The sequence below is a fragment of the Neodiprion lecontei genome, chromosome 5 (genome assembly GCF_021901455.1).
Source record: "Neodiprion lecontei isolate iyNeoLeco1 chromosome 5, iyNeoLeco1.1, whole genome shotgun sequence".
In the NCBI taxonomy this organism is placed as follows: domain Eukaryota; kingdom Metazoa; phylum Arthropoda; class Insecta; order Hymenoptera; family Diprionidae; genus Neodiprion; species Neodiprion lecontei.
The window spans coordinates 26,607,842-26,631,276 of NC_060264.1; the positions used below are offsets into that span (position 1 = coordinate 26,607,842).

At 36.6% G+C, this 23,435-nt stretch overlaps 3 protein-coding genes across 15 annotated transcripts; 1 reads left to right on the forward strand and 2 right to left on the reverse strand.

Moving 5' to 3' along the window:
• Window positions 1–1,592: 1,592 nt before the first annotated feature.
• On the reverse strand, window positions 1,593–18,765 carry LOC107224949 (astakine). Of its 2 annotated transcripts, XM_046741238.1 has the most exons (4): window positions 18,176–18,387; window positions 15,487–15,659; window positions 14,561–14,629; window positions 1,593–2,200 (listed from the first exon to the last, which is right to left on the reverse strand). In XM_046741238.1, exons 2-4 carry the CDS (start codon window positions 15,626–15,628, stop codon window positions 2,010–2,012), a joined length of 402 nt encoding a protein of 133 aa, XP_046597194.1. In that variant the 5' UTR covers window positions 15,629–15,659; window positions 18,176–18,387; the 3' UTR covers window positions 1,593–2,009. The 2 variants fall into 2 exon arrangements, with proteins under 2 accessions (XP_046597194.1, XP_015520701.1); XM_015665215.2 differs by lacking the exons at window positions 1,593–2,200; window positions 18,176–18,387 and adding an exon at window positions 18,398–18,765 and having other exon boundaries at window positions 13,954–14,629.
• Window positions 2,906–12,596, forward strand: LOC107220283 (insulin-degrading enzyme-like). 4 transcript variants are annotated; one of them, XM_046741222.1, is made up of 16 exons: window positions 2,906–3,324; window positions 4,924–5,141; window positions 5,263–5,390; window positions 5,491–5,657; window positions 5,745–6,245; window positions 6,334–6,530; window positions 8,169–8,417; window positions 8,562–8,954; window positions 9,047–9,156; window positions 9,419–9,563; window positions 9,711–9,821; window positions 9,935–10,055; window positions 10,163–10,369; window positions 10,460–10,752; window positions 10,901–11,110; window positions 11,234–12,596. In XM_046741222.1, the coding sequence occupies exons 3-16, from the start codon at window positions 5,332–5,334 to the stop codon at window positions 11,465–11,467; spliced, it is 2,997 nt and encodes a 998-aa protein (XP_046597178.1). In that variant the 5' UTR covers window positions 2,906–3,324; window positions 4,924–5,141; window positions 5,263–5,331; the 3' UTR covers window positions 11,468–12,596. The 4 variants fall into 4 exon arrangements, with proteins under 4 accessions (XP_046597178.1, XP_046597179.1, XP_046597176.1 ...); XM_046741223.1 differs by having other exon boundaries at window positions 4,924–5,136; XM_046741220.1 differs by having other exon boundaries at window positions 4,924–5,097.
• A 142-nt stretch (window positions 18,766–18,907) lies between the features above and the next one.
• On the reverse strand, window positions 18,908–23,400 carry LOC107224947 (mannose-6-phosphate isomerase). 9 transcript variants are annotated; one of them, XM_046741232.1, is made up of 6 exons: window positions 23,291–23,400; window positions 21,291–21,624; window positions 20,897–21,212; window positions 20,651–20,818; window positions 20,304–20,506; window positions 18,908–20,230 (listed from the first exon to the last, which is right to left on the reverse strand). In XM_046741232.1, exons 2-6 carry the CDS (start codon window positions 21,606–21,608, stop codon window positions 20,024–20,026), a joined length of 1,212 nt encoding a protein of 403 aa, XP_046597188.1. In that variant the 5' UTR covers window positions 21,609–21,624; window positions 23,291–23,400; the 3' UTR covers window positions 18,908–20,023. The 9 variants fall into 9 exon arrangements, with proteins under 9 accessions (XP_046597188.1, XP_046597191.1, XP_046597185.1 ...); XM_046741235.1 differs by lacking the exon at window positions 23,291–23,400 and adding an exon at window positions 22,597–22,769; XM_046741229.1 differs by lacking the exon at window positions 23,291–23,400 and adding an exon at window positions 22,352–22,769.
• Window positions 23,401–23,435: the final 35 nt, after the last annotated feature.

Sequence of the window (23,435 nt, forward strand, 5' to 3'; positions counted from 1 at the left end):
GGTTGTGTAAAAATTTGAGACTGATCGGGTCAGCCGTTTCCCAGAAATGTTGCTCACTCCGACTTTGAACATATAGTTTTAAGAAAAAAGCGTTCAGTGTCACAAGCATTTTCAAACGCTCCGGGGTATCTTTGCAAATCTGCACGTAACGTCGATGTGAAATTTTCTGTGCATATACTTGAATGTATTTATTTATTGAAAACGAAATAAAACAAATCAATTTTGAAAAATCCTAACAAGGTACAACTCCTTGAATATTTCGTTTCTGTCTTTTCATCATATGAATTGAAAGCCGAACTTACAGTATATCCCGTTTATAATTTGGTTGATATTCTTCAACCAACGTGGTAGGAAACGATATGAAAATTACTGAATCCTGTATTCTTTGCTATTAACTGCATATGTGTAAAAATATTTAACGAGTGTTCTCTGCTTCTAATAAAGTATGACAGCTATTTGGGTCTCTGAACTTGGTCGAACATGAACCGATTCGCTAATTGCAACGGTGATTTGCAGAGTATAAGCCAGCTGATTGATCGAAATCCGCATTAAAATTTCGATACCTTGAATAAATGGAGAACTGAATAATTATTGGGAGGATTGGATCGAAAGTGACCACTTTATCTTGTCAAGTGTCTGCGCATGTATGTACACGTCTATAAGCGAATATTCCGTGTGTTCTACGCAAATGTTAGTTGGCGTGATATTGGCATCAGACTTGCGCTGATTTGCATATTGAACTGTTTCATTGCGAGGAGATAACATAAAATCGGTGGTACCACTTTACTCTTCACGATCATTATGCGTATATGATGATTTCTACACACTAGGAACACACGAAGCAAGGATCCAGCAACTCGACCACCGCTAAATAGATGCGCAATGTTATCAAGAAACATGTGTTGGTTCACCGCCCCATCACATAAGTTGATCTCCACTCTCAGGTTATCACATTGAAAGTGAAAAATAAAAACACATGTGCACATTTATATGATAGTACTGTATACGCCACGTGTGACGAAGAAAATTCGGAAACCTTGTATAAGTATTATATATAACGGTAAGCACGTTTTGTGTAACTATTACTGGAAGGTGAGTCTTTTACAATCCGTTTATCAATTTATCAGCGTCGGTATTGGAAAACGTTTGTTGTAGCTTTACAGTACAAATGTACTGCTGGAAATATCTGCCGTGACAGGCTGGAATTTTCAGTCATAAATACACGCCAACGAATCCATTCTAAAATAAAAATATTTGGCTTCTAAGAATAGCGAAAAGAATCCGTTTTGGATTTTGTTGTATTACCTCAGCTATTTCTGATAGACGTCTTTTTTGGATGACTAAGGGTCCAATTACTGGAAAAAGGGATGTACAGATCGATTCAGTGGCATAAAATTTTTCTTTCCAAAAATCGCAAAAATGTAAGGCCACTCCGTTCGGATTTTTTTTTTAATGCAAAGTCTTGATCGATTTGGAAAACCGCCAGGGTCAAATTGAGAGGCCCCGTCTCGACTTCACTACACAAGAAAAAACGTTTGAACGCGTATGACAATGACAGGAAAGACATGATCGAATACCAATTATCGGTATGCTTCTGGTAATATGAATTGGTTTTTATTTCAATTATACAAATTAATGTAATCTTCGTACAGGGTAATCGTTAAATAATTGATATATTTTTTTTTCTCATCTTAGAATGTTATCCCCTGGATCATAATATGATGCGTTACTCCTGAGACAAGGGCTCCAGTCGCCCTACCGCTATAGTTACTGGGTTGCACATTTTCTTCACCAGCAATTGATACAAATGCTATATTGATTCGATCATTACGGAATTCCCACATACATCCGTATGAATATAATACTATACAGTCACCGGTATTTCAAAGCAATACATCGATGTTTTTCAATCACTTTTTATAATCTATTAACCAGCCAATTATCATTTGTTTGTTCAGCGATTAGGTAATTATTTTAACGCATTTCTCGTTCGAAATTTAGCATTGCAATTAATCGTCCTCGGTAATTGCTTCTCCCGGCAAGTGATTGAATCCTCTTTCCTGACTCGGATCGCGGCATACGGCATCTCGACGATCGCAACTCAGCCCGTATCCACAGGGGCAAAACATATCGTGGACTTCGGTAAGTTCAATCTGAGATCCATCCGGGTACATCAATGTGGTATTTAGAGTTATCGAACCATCCGGTCGACAAACGTCGAACCGTCGTTGAGGGGTCATAGCAGACGACGTGTCCACGCCTTAATTTTCAGTATTTTTCAACGAAAATTTCACAAACTACTCATAAAATATGTATGTTTTATGTGTTAAATTGATGGAATGAAATATTCTGTTGATTAAATAAAAAAAAATTCATAAAAATGCACCTATTTTGAGCTTTTGAAACCCACCTAACCCCTTAAACAAAATGTCATGACTGAACAAACTAAACCAGAGTTTGCAAAGAAAAATATCCTGAAAAACCAATTGGAAGCTTGAAACTTCCAATTGCTTGAAGCTAGCATGATTCAAATGAGGAAAAAATGATTCCGGACAGTTCGTTACACTAGGTAGACAGTTAACCAGAAAATTGAGTTGATGCAACGGGAATTGGTCGGAAATAATAGCATTAACCGTTATTTGCATGAAAAATCTTTCCTTGGACACAAAAAACGTTTTAATAATACAATTGCATATAACTGCACATTATTAGCTATACCTTTTGTCTTTCGGAGTAAACTCTTACGCTGCGAGCCTGGCTCACAGTGTAAAAAAAAAAAAACTAATACGGCAGACGTTTGAAAAAATTCACCGAGAAGGAAGTGATTTTCAGTCGAAAAAGTTTGAAAATCTTTTCCAAATTTTGAATGTCGATAATTAAGTGCGTAACCAATTTATATTTTTGGGTGCACGGGTACGTCCAGTGTTACTTTTTATGAGGTTTCGAAATAACGTAATGATGTGTCATACACCAGGCTGTGTAACAGCTATTTTTCCTCCACGGGAGAGAAAAATTCAGTCAAATTTATAGGTACGATTATTATTCATGGAAGTCAAGAAAGTGATGACACTAACTCTTTCTTTTTCAGTTTGACGACATGTTGGGAGAAGGATGATGTTCACAATGGTTAAGGATTAGTCTCACAATCAGGATATCAGTCGAGTGTACTCGGTGTTGGTTGGCAGTGACAGTCGTCAAATTACTCTGTACAGGAAACATCATGCGATACAATTGTACGATTATTGCTTTCCGAGTTTTCTCGCGGATATTTGAAAACACTTTAATCATTTCGAAGTAGTGGTATAAGCCTATAGTTTGTTCCTAGTAAGTTCATTTGGATTTACTTGTTTTTATTCATGAATTGTGTGTGTACAGTTTACACGATCACGATATAACTTTAAAAGCGTGCCGGATTTTCAAACATGTTAAATATACCAACTTTGGTATATTTTTGGTAACTGCAGATTGTGCTGCTGGAAATATATCTTTTGTGCGAGTGTCTAACTGTATGTCATAATTTTAACAATCATTCCTCAGATATAAGAATGAAATTACTAATAAAATAGTTTTTTGTCCACAGATTTGCTGTAGAAAGTAGGGTGTGTTTATGTGTACAGAGTTCAGAAAAACTTTTATAGTTTTTAGAGTGCTTACATACCTTTTGTGATTAATATCACTACGTTAGGTGATCATCATAACATAAGATTACTTTAGGTTCATGTTTTCGCGGGACGTTCTGACCTACCGATCAAGGTGATAACCTTGTAAACAGGATAAAAGTGCCGGTCTGCCTAGCCAGCCTGGCCTAAACATGGAAACAAGCTACCTCGGCGCCTACAGAGAGGCAATCGGAGTTACAATTTGCCGTCTCAGGATCGAAATTGTAACACCTGGTTGCCTATGTGTAGGCGTTGAGGTGGCTTGTTTCTATGTTTGGGCTCGATATATCTCACGGTACATTGGCCATGTTACGTTGCAGCACAGGGCGAACTTGAATGTCATAATTATGCTCGAATTAAATTTTATGAATTCTGGTATACATGAGCCAAATGGTGTGGGAAATAGGTAGCTTTTATAGGAAAAGGCCTGCATGCTTTACGTTAAAATTTATTCGGAGAAAATATGTTGAAAATCATTCGTGTCTAGCGGAAAAATATCGTCAAGTCACTAATTTATTGCTCTGAAAGCTACTCGTATGAAATTTTAAATAGTACTACAAAAAAGGACAGTTTAATTCTCACACGTTGGTAAAATCTGCCTTATGAAAAGAATTTCAATATCGTACGTTTAATTGAGACATGGCTGTGGCAGCACAGCAATGTTGATATTATCATCCCATACAGCATCGAGACTTTGCAGCAACATAACTTTGCAACATTGGCAATGATTGCGCTTATATTGCGTAATGTTACAGCAATGTCCGAGTCTCCGCCATTCATTGCGTAAGAACTAAAATATTTCTGAAATATTGCAGAAATTTGTTTTTTCAAATTTCATACATGTGTATCATATTGGTGAAATAAGTTACATACAAAATTACAGATAAAACTTTTATTATGACATTTCTACTGCAGCTGCGTATATAAATATCCATGGATTTTTTTTAAACAGAATTACATATCCGAAAATGTACATGATTGTTCATTTTTAAATTGTCTTGTAGATCCAAAACAATTTGTCCTTTCGATTTCTTACAAACTCCTCATCAAATTTCTCGGTATGGAAAAGCCGATTATGAGTTTAAATTTTTTTGTCACTTTACTTATTGGGGATTTCAATGCTCGCGATCATTTTCGGAGCAGCAACGTTAGACATAATGAAGACGATTTTTTCCTTGACCTTGGTGAATTGTTGGATAATATTATTCTTGGATATGAAGGTCGAGACATCAAAACACTTCTTTTCATTGTGTTAACGTTTCAGCCCTGATGGGAGCCCTCCTCAGAACAATTTTATTTAAAACATCGGTCACGTAATCGTAATCGTAAGGACTCCAAACTTGGTTATTTTGCTGAGAAATACACTTGGTGTATTTTAAATACGTGATTACGCGTACCCTGGATATTTCTCTACCACGTCAAACCTTATACGCAGATGGTTACTATCCATCAAATATTACTTCAATTCTCTAACTAAGTGAGGTGCTGATATGATCTTCGGTAGTTTCACAAATTCGGCGTAGATTAACGTGTTCTCCTCGCACTTTAAGCATACATGATGAGCTTAATTTCCGTGTACACAACAGGTTTCGTGTTCTTCCAGATTTCCTGTTACTTCACCACACCTATCCCAGATATTTTCATATTGTCCACTTCTGATCGGATTGCAATTATGGAGGAACTATGTCAAAGTATCAATACCAGTCAGAGAAAAGCGACTATTTACTCCCAGTTAGTGAATACTTGTATTTTTTTTTTAATTTTACAAACACGGTATTTTTCACCAAGTACTCATTCATTAATTATTGGTTATAATTGAATGCGTTTCAAGACAAAGGTTGCTCGGGATAAACGATCGAATACGCTTTAATGATATAATCAAATCTCCGAACGACAAAAGACTTTACAGAGGTCTGATATTACCGAATGATATGAGGGTACTACTGATAAGCGATTCAACGACTGACAAAAGCGCTGCATCTCTCAGCGTTGAAGTCGGTAAGTTATACTCGTATAACCCGTGAAAATTTTTTCATTTCCAATTAATTCACTCACCTCATCGCAGCAACTTTGTACTCATTTCAGGAAGTATGAATGACCCCATACAATTACCAGGTCTGGCACACTTTTGCGAGCACATGCTTTTTCTTGGAACAGAGGCATATCCAGCGGAGAATGGTTATACGAAATACATCTACGACCATGGTGGAACATGTAACGCATCTACCGGCGACGATTTCACCAATTACTACTTTGATGTAAACCCCGAAAATTTACCCGGGGCCTTGGACCGGTTTTCTCAGATTTTTGTGAACCCATTGTTCACCGAGTCAGCCATCGAGAGGGAATTGAATGTTATTGATCTTGAGCATGAATCAAACCTAATGGACGATAAATGGCGAATTAGGCAGTTACATAAATCATTGGCAAATCCTATGCACCCGTACTCGAAATTTGGAACGGGAAATAAGGAGACGTTGGGCACAATCCCGAGGCAGCTTGATATCAACATCAGAGACGAACTGTTGAAATTTCACGAAACGTGGTATTCAGCCAGCATCATGACGCTCAGCGTAATTGGAAAAGGTCAGAGAATAGTAATATTTTTACTGCAGAATTTAGAATTTAATGTACAATTAATTAGGCTTGTTCTAACGAATGGGCATTTTTTTAGAAAATCTCGATGAATTGGAAGCTCTAGTTACTACAATTTTTACTAATCTGCAAAATTTGGATGTTTATTCAACATCCTGGATCGTCCATCCATTCTCTGATCTTCAAACAAGAGTGTACGCCGTACCCATAAAGGATGTCAGATATCTCAGCATAATGTTCCCGTTACCTGACATGGGAGAATATTTCAGCTCTACAGTGAGTTTAGTTGATTAGGCGATTTGTGTGTATATAATATATAGGTTAGTCCGAATTAACGTGAACAATTGGTCACCGATTTATTTTTTACTTCTACTCCACCAAAGGTGCATATTCAAATTATTTTCACCTGCCGTTTAAGAGTGGATATTTTAGATATCATTTTCCACTACTCGAAAACTGTCCACTTAGGGCAAAGTTGTAAACGGGAAAACAATGTGTTTTTGTATATATTGGTCGAAAATAATATGTTCAGAATGTTCTGGAAATCGTAAACCATTGTATTAAACGAAAAATGTATGAAAATCGTTTTTTCTCGCAAAGCAAGTTTCAGGGTGGCCACCCGTCTGGAAAACCGGGAAATGTCAGGGAATTTTTATGGAACTCACGGATTTCAAAAGCTTTGTCCATAAAATTGAGATGCTATCACCGCATCGTCACAATTTTTCTTCTTTTCTTATTGACGATTATAAGCTTAGTTGCTGATTGTCACATGAATTCAATAGTACGACCAGACATCGGTTTGATTCATCTACGGCCGTCACTGCGTGTGGAGACGCAAGTTCACCGACGCCTAGTAGTCTAGAAAAAACGAAGCCTCAGATTTTTGGCAATAACTCAAAAAGTAAAAGCGCTAGCGAAAATTTTAAAAACATTCTTAAAGAGGAGGAAATATCCAATAAAAAATTACAAGCACCCGGAATTCTGTCTTCGGTATTAGTAATTTTAATTTAACGCTGAACATAGGGCTCTGCGCAACTGTTACGGCATAGACGCGCCGCGTCTAGACAGTACACCGCATAAAATAATTGTTTTGCTGTATTGAATGTCAATTTCAAAATTTGGATAAATTGTGGTGTATTCTTATCGCTTGAAAGAAAAATGTCCCGTTGGGAAAAAATTTTAAAATTTATACTTCAAAAAGTTACACATTCGTTAATTAGTCATAATTCTTCGAACCTCGATTTTCATTGCAAACAGCATAAATCTTCAAATAATAGCTCTAAAAATATTTCGCTTCTTGGAGCTCCTTCTTAAATATATACTTAACAAGACCAAGCAAATGGAAACTTTCAGTTTTTGTCAACTTTCAAAAATCATAATGAACGGAATGAACAATTTTTAAAAACTTTTATAACTTTAATATATTGAGCCATACTTTACCTAGGTTACTATGGTTTTTAGTGGTTTCTGCACAAATTGTCCATCAAAATGTTAGGGAAAAATAATGATTTTAATCAGGGAAAACCGGGAAATGTCAGGGAATTCCGTTAGCGGAATTGAGTGGCCACCCTGTCAGTTTCCGAAAAATTTGAATTTATTTCTGGATTTTCACTGACTAAAAAGAAAACTTTTTTATACGTGACGCCGAATGGGCCCGGTGGTCGTTAGGGAGCTACGTTTGTTTTTGCACATCAATGTACATGTTATTGGATTGTAACATTTGGCCGCAACTTTTCTTCAATTCATTTTTAGATAACATGTACTATCGTCTGGACTACCCCAGATACAAACAAATCGATAAGCTTCCGCCATTGTAGTTAATTTTAAAGTTCAGGTCAACCTTTCGCAATGATATTATCTATAAAATAATAAATTAGATAATGTCGTCTGAACTGTTTTTATTCTCATTGCTAGTCGGTGCATTATATCTCGCATCTTCTTGGACATGAAGGTAAAGGTTCTCTGTTGTCTGCGTTGAAAACCTATAATTGGAGTAATTCCTTACAAGCTGAATATGGAAGAGGAGCTAGAGGTTTCAAGTTTTTTAACATCAATCTTGACCTAACGGAAAATGGACTAAAAAAAGTCAGTGATATTGTCTGGTTGACGTTTCAATACATTAATTTGATGAAAGAAGAAGGTCCTATTCCGTGGATTTTTGAAGTGAGTGCTCAATAATCAATTATACGGGGCTTCTATTCTTACCACGTTTTTATCAACTTGCTTTCTTATCAGTATGTTCGTTTGATTGTCTGGCTATAAAGCAATCTGATCCCTTATTGTGCCTCTTGTATACGTTTATTGTAGGAATGCAAAAGAATGCGGAATATAAATTTCCGTTTCGAAGAGAAATCGTCACCTTGTGATTTGGTCAACTCAACTGCACGTTGTATGCGAAAATACCCCGCGCGGGAAGTCTTGACAGGACCTCGGTTGTCCAACGAATGGAATCCGGACTTGATTAAGGATCTACTGGAATATCTGAATCCAGTATACGTTAGAATCTCTGTCGTAGCTCGGTGGTGTAAGAATATGACTAATGATACGGAACCCTGGTATGAAACCAAGTATATGATAGAAAAAATACCACATGAAATTGTTGTGGACTGGATGGATGCAGGTCTAAGCGGGATCCTACGACTTCCGGCTGAAAACGAATTCATACCAACAAATTTTGAGCTGAAGCCACGAGAGCCTGACGTAAGTACCAAGCTTCTTCGATTAGTTAATAATTTACTTTTATCAGCGAAATCTTTCGACGATCTGATGAAATATTACAATTGGCCTTACAGGCGAACAAATTCCCAGTAATTATTGAAGACACAGCGCTCATGCGAGTTTGGTTCAAGCAAGATGATGAATTTCTCTTGCCTAAAGCTAATCTTAGATTCAATTTTGTTAGGTGAGCAATTTATTTGATTTTATACAAAGTCTTGATGTGATTGTCCGCATTAAGTTGCAGAATTTAGACAATGCATTTGTAACTATTTACCCCATATGTGAATGGATTGAAAAATTCTGACCAATGTGATTAATTCGCATTTGATCTGTTGATCTGATTTTTATCATGACTTCAATCTAACATTAGAATTGTCATTCAAAGATCTAAAAATTCCACTAAATAAAACTTTAACATCAGTTAGGAGCATGATATATATTTTCAGTTCTTTCACAAGCATCGATCCAGTTAATTGCAATCTGGGATACATATTCGTGGACCTGTTCTACGATTCATTGAACGAATATACTTATGCTGCCCGTCTTGCAGGACTCTGTTGGTCTCTTAGTCATAACGATTACGGAATGACCGTGAGTATCTACAGTTGACGTTAAATATGTTCCTTATATTCTTTTGATCATCATAGACAATAACTTTAGGTGAATATACACGTACATAGGTATATCACGAGGTATATCGCCATTTTACGCAATGCAATGATTATATGCTTTCTTTAGTTAACAATCGAGGGCTATAACGACAAACAGCGAATTTTGCTGGAGAAAATCATTGATGAGATGGCCAATTTTAAAGTAAATCCGCGTCTATTCCAAACCTTTAAAGAAAGTGTAAGTATAAGATGTCGCGAGAACGACGATTTCTCTTGTACCATCATGTGATGTGGGTATTACTTACATACTGTGATGCTCAATGGATTTATTCCTCACCGTGTTGGTTTCAGTATATTAGGAGTCTGAAAAATATGAAAGCTGACCCGCCTTACTATCGTGCTGACTACCACATGGGGGTTTTGCTGTCAGAGACTAAATGGACCGTAGATGATTTGCTGAAATCAACTTCACGTAAGTAACACGCGAGTTTCATATTATACCCAGCTGCGTAAAGGGCTGAATCCTACAGACTTGCGTCCAAATTTGAGTATTGATCGCCAAAATTTCCATGCTTTCAGTATTGACAGCGGAAAACTTACAACATTATATAAAACAGATGCTAAGTAAGGTGCACATTGAATGTTTAATACATGGAAACGTGACCAAGTCGGAAGCGTTAGATATGGTCAAAATATTTGAATTTAAATTGATCAACGCGTTGCCACAATTCTCACCGCTACTACCACGACAATTAATTCGATGTCGACATGTGAAATTAGATGATGGTAAGTGCAACATCAATTAGTTAGACTTTCTCTATTTGTTGTTAAAATTGTTTCTCTACTATACTTTGACTTTCATTTACAATGTTTCAGGTTGTAACTTTCTTTACGATGTCGGTAATAGATTGCACAAAAGTTCCTGCGTCCAAGTGTACTACCAATGTGGTGTTGAGACGATAGAGTCGAACGTACTCTCGGAGCTCCTGAATCAAATAATATTTGAACCCTACTTTGATACCATTAGAACCAAAGAACAGCTTGGCTACATCGTTTACATCAGTGTACGACGAATAAATGGTGCGCAAGGTCTGAAATTTACTGTGCAAAGTGACAAACATCCTCAGTATGTTGATCAAAGAATAGAAGCATTTTTGGAAGCGATGTTGGTAAGTTTCCTGGATCGCGTTAAACGCGATTTGCTTGTATTTTCAAGCTTCTTTTGAACTATCGTTAAACTCGAATTTTTGGGTGTATACTTCCAATGCATTTGCAGAATTTGAATTCCTTCGTACTTTCGATTACTCTCACTTTCAGAACCAGTTAGTTGATATGCCGGAAGAAGAATTCTCAAGTCACAAAGACGCCTTAGTGAGGAAAAAATTGGAGAAACCGACAATGCTGGGCACTCTGACGAGTTTGTTCTGGTCTGAAATATGGGAGCAACGATACAATTTCGACAGGGCTAACATGGAAGTATCCTACATGAGAACTGTAACGAAAGAAATGGTTATCAAATTTTATAAGGTGTGCACGAGTATTTCGACGTTTTATTTAACATATTGCGGTGTCGTCTTATTTGAAAATAAATTTACGTTATAATAAATAATTTACCATGAATAACCACAAGTGTTTCTTTTCAATTTTTAGGATGTCCTTACGAATTCAGGTTCGACTAGATGTAAACTTTCGGTACATGTAGTTTCAATGGCTAAAGGCGGAGCTGGGCGTACAAGGATCAACGACACGGAAAATAGATCATCTCTATCCTCGGAATCACGTCTAAATACCGTTTGTAGAATTAATGACCCAGTGATGTTTCATTCAACCCAAGCTTCGTATCCTTTGGTAAAGCCATTTATTGATGTACCAAAGAAAATTTGAAGGAGACGTAAATTATAACTGTATTTGGTATAATGGATACGATGCACCGGATACGGGCATTCGAGACAAATTTTATTAAACAATAGGGCATTAGTTCGAATGGACTGAACTATGAAATAATTTTATTATAAAACGATTGTTCACCAATCCTATTTTGTGCAATGTGACAGATTTTCAAATAGAAAAAAGGATTGACAAATCCATTATTTTATCCATATAATGAGATATGTACATATGTGCCACTGGTATATATTTTAATTTTTTGACTTCACATATCTGGGATTGGTAACTCATACTTGCAGTGATCTGTACTAACGATAATTCATTTCTATGAGAATAACCGCGGTGAGCGAATCTGACGAGTTCAGAGCAATTTTCATATCTCTGAGAGTCATTTTTATAGATATATCATATTTTTAGATAAGATTTAATGAAATAGTACGTAATTTTGTGGAAATAACGAGCATGACCGTCAAATCATATTTACCCAGTTATACCCAATCAGAAGGCCGAAAAAAGGCGATTTTACAAAGATTTCTCATGGAGTGACATTTTAATTTGATAATGTAAAAATTTATATACACATTGGGGTAACATTGAACTTCGTCCTGATATTTTTTAATTGTAAAAATAATGATTTTTAAAGCTGCTATAGCCGATCTCCGGGAGCATCTCTAAAAAAAAAACAGGCGTCTTGCGGTGAGCATAATATAAGGTATTGTCCAGTCTTCGATCGAAGGAACGAGCAAAACATTAATTTTTAGAAAAACAGCAGCTTTTCAAACAAAAATCGATTTTCCATAAAAAATGTCCCCTTAATTTGTCTGTAAAATGGAAAATATTAATCGACGAGAAAAAACCTTCGATCAAGGACTGAAAAATATCTTCATAAAGGTTGTGTAAAAATTTGAGACTGATCGGATCAGCCGTTTCCGAGAAATCTTGCTCACTCCGACTTTGAACAAAGAGTTTTAAGAAAAAAGCGTTCAGTGTCACAAGCATTTTCAAACGCTCCGGGGTATCTTTGCAAATGTGCGCGTAACGTCGATGTGAAATTTTCTGTGCATATACTTGAATGTATTTATTTATTGAAAACGAAATAAAACAAATCAATTTTGGAAAATCCTAACAAGGTACAACTCCTTAAATATTTTGTTTCTGTCTTTTCATTATATAAATTGATAGCCGAACTTACAGTATTTTCCGTTTAAAATGTGGTTAATATTCTTCAACCAACGTGGTAGTAAACGATATAAAAATTACTGAATCCTGTATTCTTTTGCTATTAACTGCATATGCGTAAAAATATTTAACAAGTGTTCTCTGCTTCTAATAAAGTATGACAGCAATTTGGGTCTCTGAACTTGGTCGAACATGAACCGATTCGCTAATTGCAACGGTGATTTGCAGAGTATAAGCCAGCTGATTGATCGAAATCCGCATTAAAATTTCGATACCTTGAATAAATGGAGAACTGAATAATTATTGGGAAGATTGGATCGAAAGTGACCACTTTATCTTGTCAAGTGTCTGCGCATGTATGTACACGTCTATAAGCGAATATTCCGTGTGTTCTACGCAAATGTTAGTTGGCGTGATATTGGCATCAGACTTGCGCTGATTTCCATATTGAACTGTTTCATTGCGAGGAGATAACATAAAATCGGTGGTACCACTTTACTCTTCACGATCATTATGCGTATATGATGATTTCTACACACTAGGAACACACGAAGCAAGGATCCAGCAACTCGACCACCGCTAAATAGATGCGCAATGTTATCAAGAAACATGTGTTGGTTCACCGCCCCATCACATAAGTTGATCTCCACTCTCAGGTTATCACATTGAAAGTGAAAAATAAAAACACATGTGCACATTTATATGATAGTACTGTATACGCCACGTGTGACGAAGAAAATTCGGAAACCTTGTATAAGTATTATATATAACGGTAAGCACGTTTTGTGTAACTATTACTGGAAGGTGAGTCTTTTACAATCCGTTTATCAATTTATCAGCGTCGGTATTGGAAAACGTTTGTTGTAGCTTTACAGTACAAATGTACTGCTGGAAATATCTGCCGTGACAGGCTGGAATTTTCAGTCCTAAATACACGCCAACGAATCCATTCTAAAATAAAAATATTTGGCTTCTAAGAATAGCGAAAAGAATCCGTTTTGGATTTTGTTGTATTACCTCAGCTATTTCTGATAGACGTCTTTTTTGGATTACTAAGGGTCCAATTACTGGAAAAAGGGATGTACAGATCGATTCAGTGGCATAAAATTTTTCTTTCCAAAAATCGCAAAAATGTAAGGCCACTCCGTTCGGATTTTTTTTTTAATGCAAAGTCTTGATCGATTTGGAAAACCGCCAGGGTCAAATTGAGAGGCCCCGTCTCGACTTCACTACACAAGAAAAAACGTTTGAACGCGTATGACAATGACAGGAAAGACATGATCGAATACCAATTATCGGTATGCTTCTGGTAATATAAATTGGTTTTTATTTCAATTATACAAATTAATGTAATCTTCGAACAGGGTAATCGTTAAATAATTAATATATTTTTTTTCTCATCTTAGAATGTTATCCCCTGGATCATAATATGATGCGTTACTCCTGGGACAAGGGCTCCAGTCGCCCTACCGCTATAGTTACTGGGTTGCACATTTTCTTCACCAGCAATTGATACAAATGCTATATTGATTCGATCATTACGGAATTTCCACATACATCCGTATGAATATAATACTATACAGTCACCGGTATTTCAAAGCAATACATCGATGTTTTTCAATCACTTTTTATAATCTATTAACCAGCCAATTATCATTTGTTTGTTCAGCGATTAGGTAATTATTTTAACGCATTTCTCGTTCGAAATTTAGCATTGCAATTAATCGTCCTCGGTAATTGCTTCTCCCGGCAAGTGATTGAATCCTCTTTCCTGACTCGGATCGCGGCATACGGCATCTCGACGATCGCAACTCAGCCCGTATCCACAGGGGCAAAACATATCGTGGACTTCGGTAAGTTCAATCTGAGATCCATCCGGGTACATCAATGTGGTATTTAGAGTTATCGAACCATCCGGTCGACAAACGTCGCCGATGTCGTGCATCAGCTTGCACTGCGGAATGCTGAATTTCTGTTTTCCTTAATTAACACACGTGCGAAAATTCAATGTTACGATGCGTATTGCATACCTACTTATATAGCTATATTATGTCGTTTTGGTGCCAAACTCTTCACGGCAAAAGAAACAAAATTCCGGCATGAATAATTAATTACCTGCTGAGATTTACCGTCGACTCACAAAATCGATTTTATCACACGTGTATGAAAAGTCGGGCTTTGCGTAGCAGTCTAACAGGACGAAAGTGGCTAATTTCATTCCAGTGTTGTAAAGATAGAATGGCGCATGCGCAGTCCACGATTGCTTCACTTTTATCCCCAGGGAGAAGAAATTGACCACTCGCGTTCAGTAAAACTGCCTCCCAAAGTCCCGAGACTTTTCATTCGCTTGTTATAAAAACTATCGTGTGTGACACGGGCCGAAAGTTGGCAATCGCAACTCGTGTGATTGTCGCCCTTGATTCGCTCAGGCGCAAACTTCAGACTCGTCGCAACCGCCAACATTTGTCCCTTGTCACAAAATACATTATTCCAGCTTCCGTACTGCGGCATAGTTCCCTTTGTATTTTACATGACGCGAATGAAAATCTTCACAATTCAGAAGCTTCGCAAATTTTTTCATTCCATGTAACTATGCCATGCGATAAGAATTGCAAAGTCGTTAAAATGAGATTTTTAGATTTACGCTTCGCGACGTTTTCAACATAAAAATACGTGTATATTTGTAACAAAATTACAAATTCCGACTGTTGCATCGTTTCACGTGGAATAGAAATAATGGTGCGTCCTTCAGTTGATTCGGACAAATCTCCTAAGAGTTTCGAAGTGTTGGGACTGAACGATAATTGAGATGCTTAAAAGTACAGTCTGCGTCTTACCGATTGTACAACAATATCCGGGCGTACACTCCGAGTTACTTTGGCACTGTATCCACCGTGGCCTGTCCATGACCCTGGCGTAACTGATTTCGCAGATTCCTACGGCCACGATGAGCACAATAAAGGCCAAAGGTTGAGTCATAGTGTAGAGTACTAGTCCACGTGCAATGTTACTGAAACATGGTCATTACCGATCGTCGTAAGAAAATTGTGTGAACAAAAGAAAAATACGCCTTTTTTACGAACGTAATTGCGCACTTTGTGATGTACACGGTATATCCACATGATACATTGGTAAACGTATAACTATAACGCGATATACATGAATTATTCATTACGTCGTATCAGTATATTTCAAACGTTCCAAAAACAGATAATAATTACAGTCCACCACAGCTAATGTTACGATTTAAATATGTGTATAGTATTTATCACTACATGATATAAATATTTACATATATTTGACCAACGTTATAATTAATGGGATTCACAATTCGCAGAACTCGACTTACAAATAATATTATTGTTTATAATGACCCAGATGATATTCACAAGTTCATACTTACCGTTGAGTATAGATTACGGATTATGTTTCCAAGAACGTAATGCCGATAAAGTGCGTCTGAAGCGATTATTTTTTCAACTTTTAGAAATCTACAAGTCCCTGGTATGGGAAACAAATGTTAATGAATTAAATATATCATCACAGCTGATTAATCCTTTTGAAAATAGAAATTCCGGCTTGTTAACTTTATTTGTGTTTTCTCGGAAAGGTAATTATCGATACTCACAAAAACATAAGAAAAAAAATAAACATATTAATAACACGCTATTGTAAAATGAGAGCTGGTTATAGTAAAAATTTTCCGGTTAATCGCTGATCTCTGAGTTATCGGATCTCTCAACTGTTCGGCAAACAAACAGCGAAAACAAAAATATTTCAACGAAACAGCTTGGCACGACGAAATGGTCCGCGTCACGTTAGTTCGTGAATGATTTCTGAATAATTTAATTCCCATTCTCGCATCTGTCTTATTTACACAATACATTTATGGCGTATAATAAATCTCGAAGAACAATGCTGCGTTATTTTACATGGATAGTAATTGATGAAGTCAGTTTTGCATCCGGCGGTAAATGCTAAATATTCAAATTAATATTTTGCAATTCAAGATTCTTATGTTACGATAGTCGGTCCGGTTATAATTTTTATGTTTTTTTTTTTCAATTTATTTCCTACTTATTATAGCTCGGCAAAAGATGAACACTACCCGAAAGCTGATTACCATTGCTGTATAATACCGCGGTAAATGTAATACATTGAGATAATTGCCCTCTCTATACGTATAACGTCAAGTATACATATATGTATATCTTCGCAAGGTGAAGGCCAAAATGCAAATCCGTTGGGAATATTGTATCATTAATATCTATAGACTGACAAAAAAAACATGCCAGATGAGAATAACCCGAGGCTGATGGTAGTCTTCGGTAACGCTGTACGTACTTAAATTGGCACTCATACATATTAGCGATATTTAAGTACGTAACTGTATCCTGATGAGTTTTGTACTATTTCTTCCAACTTTATGCAGTCACGCCGGTCGATAAACTATTTTTTAGAAGAAACGTTTAACTCTTCTTTTATGTCCGCTTACATTAATAGAGATAATTGTTTTCCTCCCTATATTTCTGACCGTATAAAAACGTATTTCATGTTCAGACCAAATTATTCTATTGCATGCACACTATGCGGATTACAGTAGTTAGTAACACCTGACGACGAGTGATCGTCATCGGAATCCCGGATATGCGATGATGTATCACGTCCTGACTATTTATCCTTAGGATAACTGAACAACTGCAGAGTATTTCATTTTGATCGTCCCAGATTACTCCGAAACTAAACAATATACGAAAAAATGTTGTTTTTTTTTTCCCCTAGCTGGAAAAGTATATTTTTTGTACAGGCATCTGAAAGGGTATCAAATTCTGGGTGATAAAGTACTACGAATTAACCAACTAAACTCGTCTGACACTGTTGGGTAATATTTGAAATGGTTTCATTTAAAATATAAATGGCATTTTGCATTTAACATTTTAAATGTTGTTAAAGTAATCATTCACATTTACCCATTTAAATTATGTTTTGAAAAGCATTATCAATTTCTTATTTTAAGTAGCTTAATTGAAGCATTTTACCCAGCAGTGTCGATGGGTCAGTGGAAATACTTGAGGACTCGAGTATTCTAATACCGGAAACTATAAGAATAGTTCTCTACGTGAAGTTTATAAAGTTGTACTTGTTACCAAAAAATAGCGCAATTTTTTTTTTTTTATTTCCCAACTTTAGTTCAAATCGTTCGTGTGTACTTATTTAACGGTATCTTGTTCTTATCGTTGATACTTCTCAGGGCAATGATATTTAAAAAAAACCAAGTTGACCTTCACTTGACCCAGGGTGTTCCACTAACGAAAAGTCTGACACTCTCGTATTCCCCCCCCCCCCCCCCCCCCCTTTAAACCATGAATATTTTGTAGTAAACAATATTTCGTATATTGTTTAGTTTCAAAATGAAACACTCTGTATACTGCAGATTACTGTATAATCGCTGATCGCGTTCGTTTTTCATTAAATAATTATACTTGCCACGATAGTTTCGATATTGAAATTGAATATTATACCAACCGTGCAATTAATGTAAGGCTCGCCTCGGTGAAAAACCGTGATCAATTCTTCAATACTCAATGTCTGAATGTTGAAATGACACTAAAATAATTCACTAAAGGATACAGTAAATCTCGCTGTGCATCTAATTTACGAATAAAATATTGTCACAATAAAGTTTTTTTAAATTCAATTTAATTTCAGAGTTCTTTTAAATTTTTGTAATATTTGAGGAACACTAACTTGGCAAATGCGCTGAGGCGTGTGATTGTTGAATCTGATGAACGACTTGTTTTATACCGCGGTTCAAGTCTTCCCGCAAACGAGGAATGGCCACAGTTGTGTGCGTCTTAATATCACTCGCGCACACTTGTCCGCGGCAACAAATAGACGACTACAATAAAGCATCGGGTTTTATTACAGCCATCTAATGAGTCCTCTGCAGGGGATTTCAACGCACATGGGTAGGTGTATGTACACGGTAACCATACATGGACTGTTATTACATACGTGCAACCTGTAATTACTGTACATACGTAGCGTGATGATCAAGTAGAATATTATACCTGTTGTGTACAACACCGGTAGAGTGATTTCTGACAATTGATTGCTGGTGAATAATACGGAATTACTAATTGTGTAAACAACTTGATGGATTAATATGGCACAAACAAGAATTGGTATAAGAATTGATACGCACGCACCTTTTTGCAATGAACTTTAGCGTTAAGCATTGCAGAACCTCGACATGACAATCGTACGACAAATCTTTTAGAAAAAAGACTTTTGCGGAAATCGTTTTTTTTTTTTTTTTTTTTTTTTTTACACTTTTCACTATTGAGCTTGCCCGGACTCTGGAGTCATATCAAACGGATCGTGATATGACTCGTTTGGTAGGCAAATTTGAAAAATCGCTGTGTTATGCTGACTTAGAATCGGAAGTTTCTCGACTACGACTCCGCAGCTGGGACTGTAAATATCAAACAAACGGAAAAAAATTAATGGGCAAAGTACTGGAGGTATATCTACAGCATCATGGGTTTAGTCATTCTTGTTTAATAGCTAAAAAAATATATTCTTACTAATAAGTTAATACGAAAAGAAACAACCAAAAATGTCGATAAAATTCTTATCAAACGGCTTACACGATGACAATGCACAAAGCTTTCATTAAAAATATGTACACAATTTACACGATGCTTAGAAATTAGGGCTTCCGTCTGTTTGACATTGAGACTTGCATTCTCGGGAGAAGCTTCGACTCTTTAGATTTAACTCAACACTTGAATGCAACTGAAATCGAAAAAGTCTCAATCAAATATATAGATCAATCTAAAACTTTTATTCGAGATTTCGTCAATATATCTAGTAGTGACGTTGTAAGATTACTTTATACCCTCATCGAGAGTGGTAAGCTTGTTACACCAACTTATCGTCTGTATGTTACAATATCAAAACGATTGATAGAGCAAAATTCATTTCGAAAAACTTTCACAATTATCAGGTACAAACAAGCAAGTTTACCGACTAGGAACATATTGGATGATCGAATCTGTAATCGATGTGAGTTTTCCAGTTCACCGACACTAATCGCTGTGTAAAGATTCAAAGCAATATTATCGGTAAATTGAAAAGTCGACAGTGTTGTGCACGGTATGAATGCAATTGCTCTGATGGGTAATGTAGATAACAAATGCCACTTTTTTTAATAAGTTCTTCGATTTCTATTACATTTCCATACTTACATATTTTAAGAAAGTATGGAATGTACCTAGCCCAACGCTGTTCATATATGAGACATCATCTAATCTCCCGAATGTGTCCATAAGTCGCATATGTTCCAATTTTATTACAAGGCGTTTGTTATCCTCAAAGGTTTACCATTGCTTGAAACATGAGCATTGGATGACAACCGCATAGCACTTTGATGGTAATCTTCTCGTTAGCTGGTATGAATATCGCGGAGCCTCGTGTAAGAACTATGGAGGGGCCAATCTCTGCCTTGCCATTGACAATAATTAAAATGCTGCCTGTACTTCTTGGTATTAAATTATATACTGCTCTTCCAGGTGGTATCTGCAACATATTTCGATTAAACTTGTGTACATTGATATTACGCTGAATTGACATAAAATAATAAAGCACTCACAGTAATCTTTGCAACTGCAAAATCAGGAACTGGAGGTCTGAATATTTCTGTACACTCATCTTCCCGTGACGGTTGAAACCTTTTGGCAGATGCTGGCTCACAGTTGTATGTCAACATATCTACTAATGTATTTACATCTTTTGGTTTTGGGGTTAATCCTGCTCTTACAACATTGTCTGAGCAAGCCATACACTCGATACAATCTAAATATAAATAGCAAAAGTTATTATATTCATTATTACCATAATAAAACAAAGAATGTGTATTTACTAAACTGAAAATATTTCTGAATAAAGAAGTAGATACTGAAAAATTTCAATGACAGAAATTTGGAAGGACTCGCTCACCACCCGAAAGATATGCATGAGGCTCGTTAGGTCCTAGAAATAAAGCTTCCCCAGGCTGTAGCGTTACCCAATTAAACAAGTAAACACCAAAGCATCCAACATCTCCAGGAAACTCAGAGTGTAATTTCTCTAGCAAGCTGCCATTGAGGGCTTGCCTACCTGATTCATCTGAAACAAGACAACTTTGCCTGTAAAATCATGGGTAGAAGTTACAAGATTATTCAACACAGATGCCTGAATACCAACCTAAGTGCGATAGTCTGTTCAGTAATTTTTTGAGTTGCAATGCAACAAATCCTGGATCACAGGTCATAATATTTTTGAAGCAGTTTTTGAGAGCTGCATGAAGACCTACTTCATCCGAATTAACCAGTTCCAATATTTTATCTTCTCCTACAACAGCACGGAATTCTGGAACAACCTTAAAGAACTGCTTGATTTCAGATATTGGACGAAATCCGCACAGAGCTTCAAACGGGGTAAGAGCAATCGCTAGTTCTGGCTTGTGATTTGGATCTTTGTAAACGCCAGGGTTCAGCTTGTGAAGCCTCTCAGCATCTTCCTAAAACCAGTGTTATTACTTTGTAGACTCAAAATTTTCGATTCAATGGTCGGCATCGGTGGGAAATAAAGTTTTCACCTTGTTGGGATGAGCTTGGATTGACAAAGCCTTGTTAATCGACAAAACTTTTAATAAAAATGGCAGTTGAGGGCCGAACGTTTCTTTTACACCATTGCCCAGCATATGGTTGTGCTCTTCGATATATTCGGCCAATAATTTGTTCCCCTCCTTCAAATATGATGGTCCATTGGGATGCGTGCCCATCCAAAGCTCTGCGTAAGGCTTGCTCTCGTCTAAAGAAAAATCTGGATTTGCTGCCTTGACCAAATTTGCTACAGTACTTTCGATACCACGTTTCCCCCACTCGTATGACTGGACTGAACATTTTAATTCCATTTTGTTGCTTCAGTTTCTAAAAATTAAGACAAGAGAAGTTATAAATTACTATAACAGTAATATTATTAATAATTGTGATAATGATTACAAAATAATAGACAGGTGCCTGTTTGGGAAATTCTTTAAACTGCTAACGAGTACACGTCAACACTTGAGAATAACTACGTGGAATGAGAGGTGAGCTAATAGAACACAATTATCCAGCTGATTAAATACAAAATTAAATACTTGACTGGTTTGGGAAAACAGATGAGGACTTCAGAGAACATGGAAAGATATGTGTTAATATTAGCAAAAGATGAATGACCATAATGTATGTGTACAAAGGTGTTTCACCGAAATATTTCAGCGTAATAATGACCAAGTGGCAAGTAAGGAAATAATAATGTTGATTTTCTTGCAAGTAACAGAGAATTAGGTGGATGAGATTTTGAACTTAAATTGCAGTTGACGTATCGCGCAAACACGATGCACTATAAGGAAATAGAAATCGTTTACATCGATGTAATAACAGTAGTAATGCCACCGGTGATAAGATAACATTTATAAACACATTACATCCTAAACATACGTAAGGTTAGAGATCGATTGACTCACAAACGTGTCCTTCGTAACATACGTTCGCAATCGATCACAACAGTGTTGTATTAACAACCTGTCCAAAGTGCAATATCGGATATCAAACGGACGTGAATACATGTGTCAATATGACGAATTGTATATCGATGGGATGTACTATTCACAATCAATTTACAGACGCTTCGATGAGAAGCAGGTTCGTTTAGTATCTAGTAGCCGGAAAGTTGTTGTAAAGTTAACATCTCAATGTAATTTTACGAGATCACTGACCTGCGCTAGGTCAGTGTCGCATACGCTGATTAAAAACTGAGCTGACTGTAATTATGGAGTTGATTTTCGTTAAAAGATAAAGTTGATAATGTGTTGCGAAAGGCGTTGAATATGTCGAAAAACTTTTCGGCTCTCTAACCGCGGAACACAGCCCAGCGACCAACTTGCGACTACGGACACTGGAGCACACGCACGCAGAATACTAGATGACGTATGCATGCATGCTGTATACCTATGTATGTATGCGTATGTGTGCGGGTGCTATAAGTACGCATACACGTGATGCATCTCGCCTACGCCTCTACCTAACCTACACTAGCATAAATAGGTATATATGTATGACTTTCATCCAGCGCTATTCAATTTTTTTGGAAAGCACGTCACACGCTACGTCATCATGTCCCTTCACGTGTGATGACGTCGTATGATAAGACCCTTTGACTGTTTACGATTTGTGATTGGGTGCCCCGTTGAATCCAGTATTTAAAACCTCATTGCTCGGAAATTGAATCACGGATACTATAGATTGAATCGCTATGAATCTTTTTATGTTTTCTCAAGATTAAGAACAGTTCACAAAGTCAGAATATTATTCTTGTTCAAATAGTCAAAATATAGCTCGTATTTTATACTTTTAACATAGGTATAACAACTGGAAAACGGAGCAATGAGGCTGTATTTGCTAGACGTGACAGAGAGTGTCAGTCGTTTGAGTCGGGTTAAAGTTCGATTAGCGTTGTGAACCGGATGTAACTAAAAGATAATTACAGAAAACAATAGTACTGATAAATTAGTATCAAAGAAATTTGCAACAACTATTTCATGGTACATACATCAAAGTTCAACCCGACTGGCCGCCTTTAACCTGACTCCAAATCAACACCCATCCTCGGTGGGTGTGTTTTATTTACCACATTTCAGAAACGAAAGTATTGAAAGACTCATATGATTGGTTAATATTTAAAAATCAGTCAACCG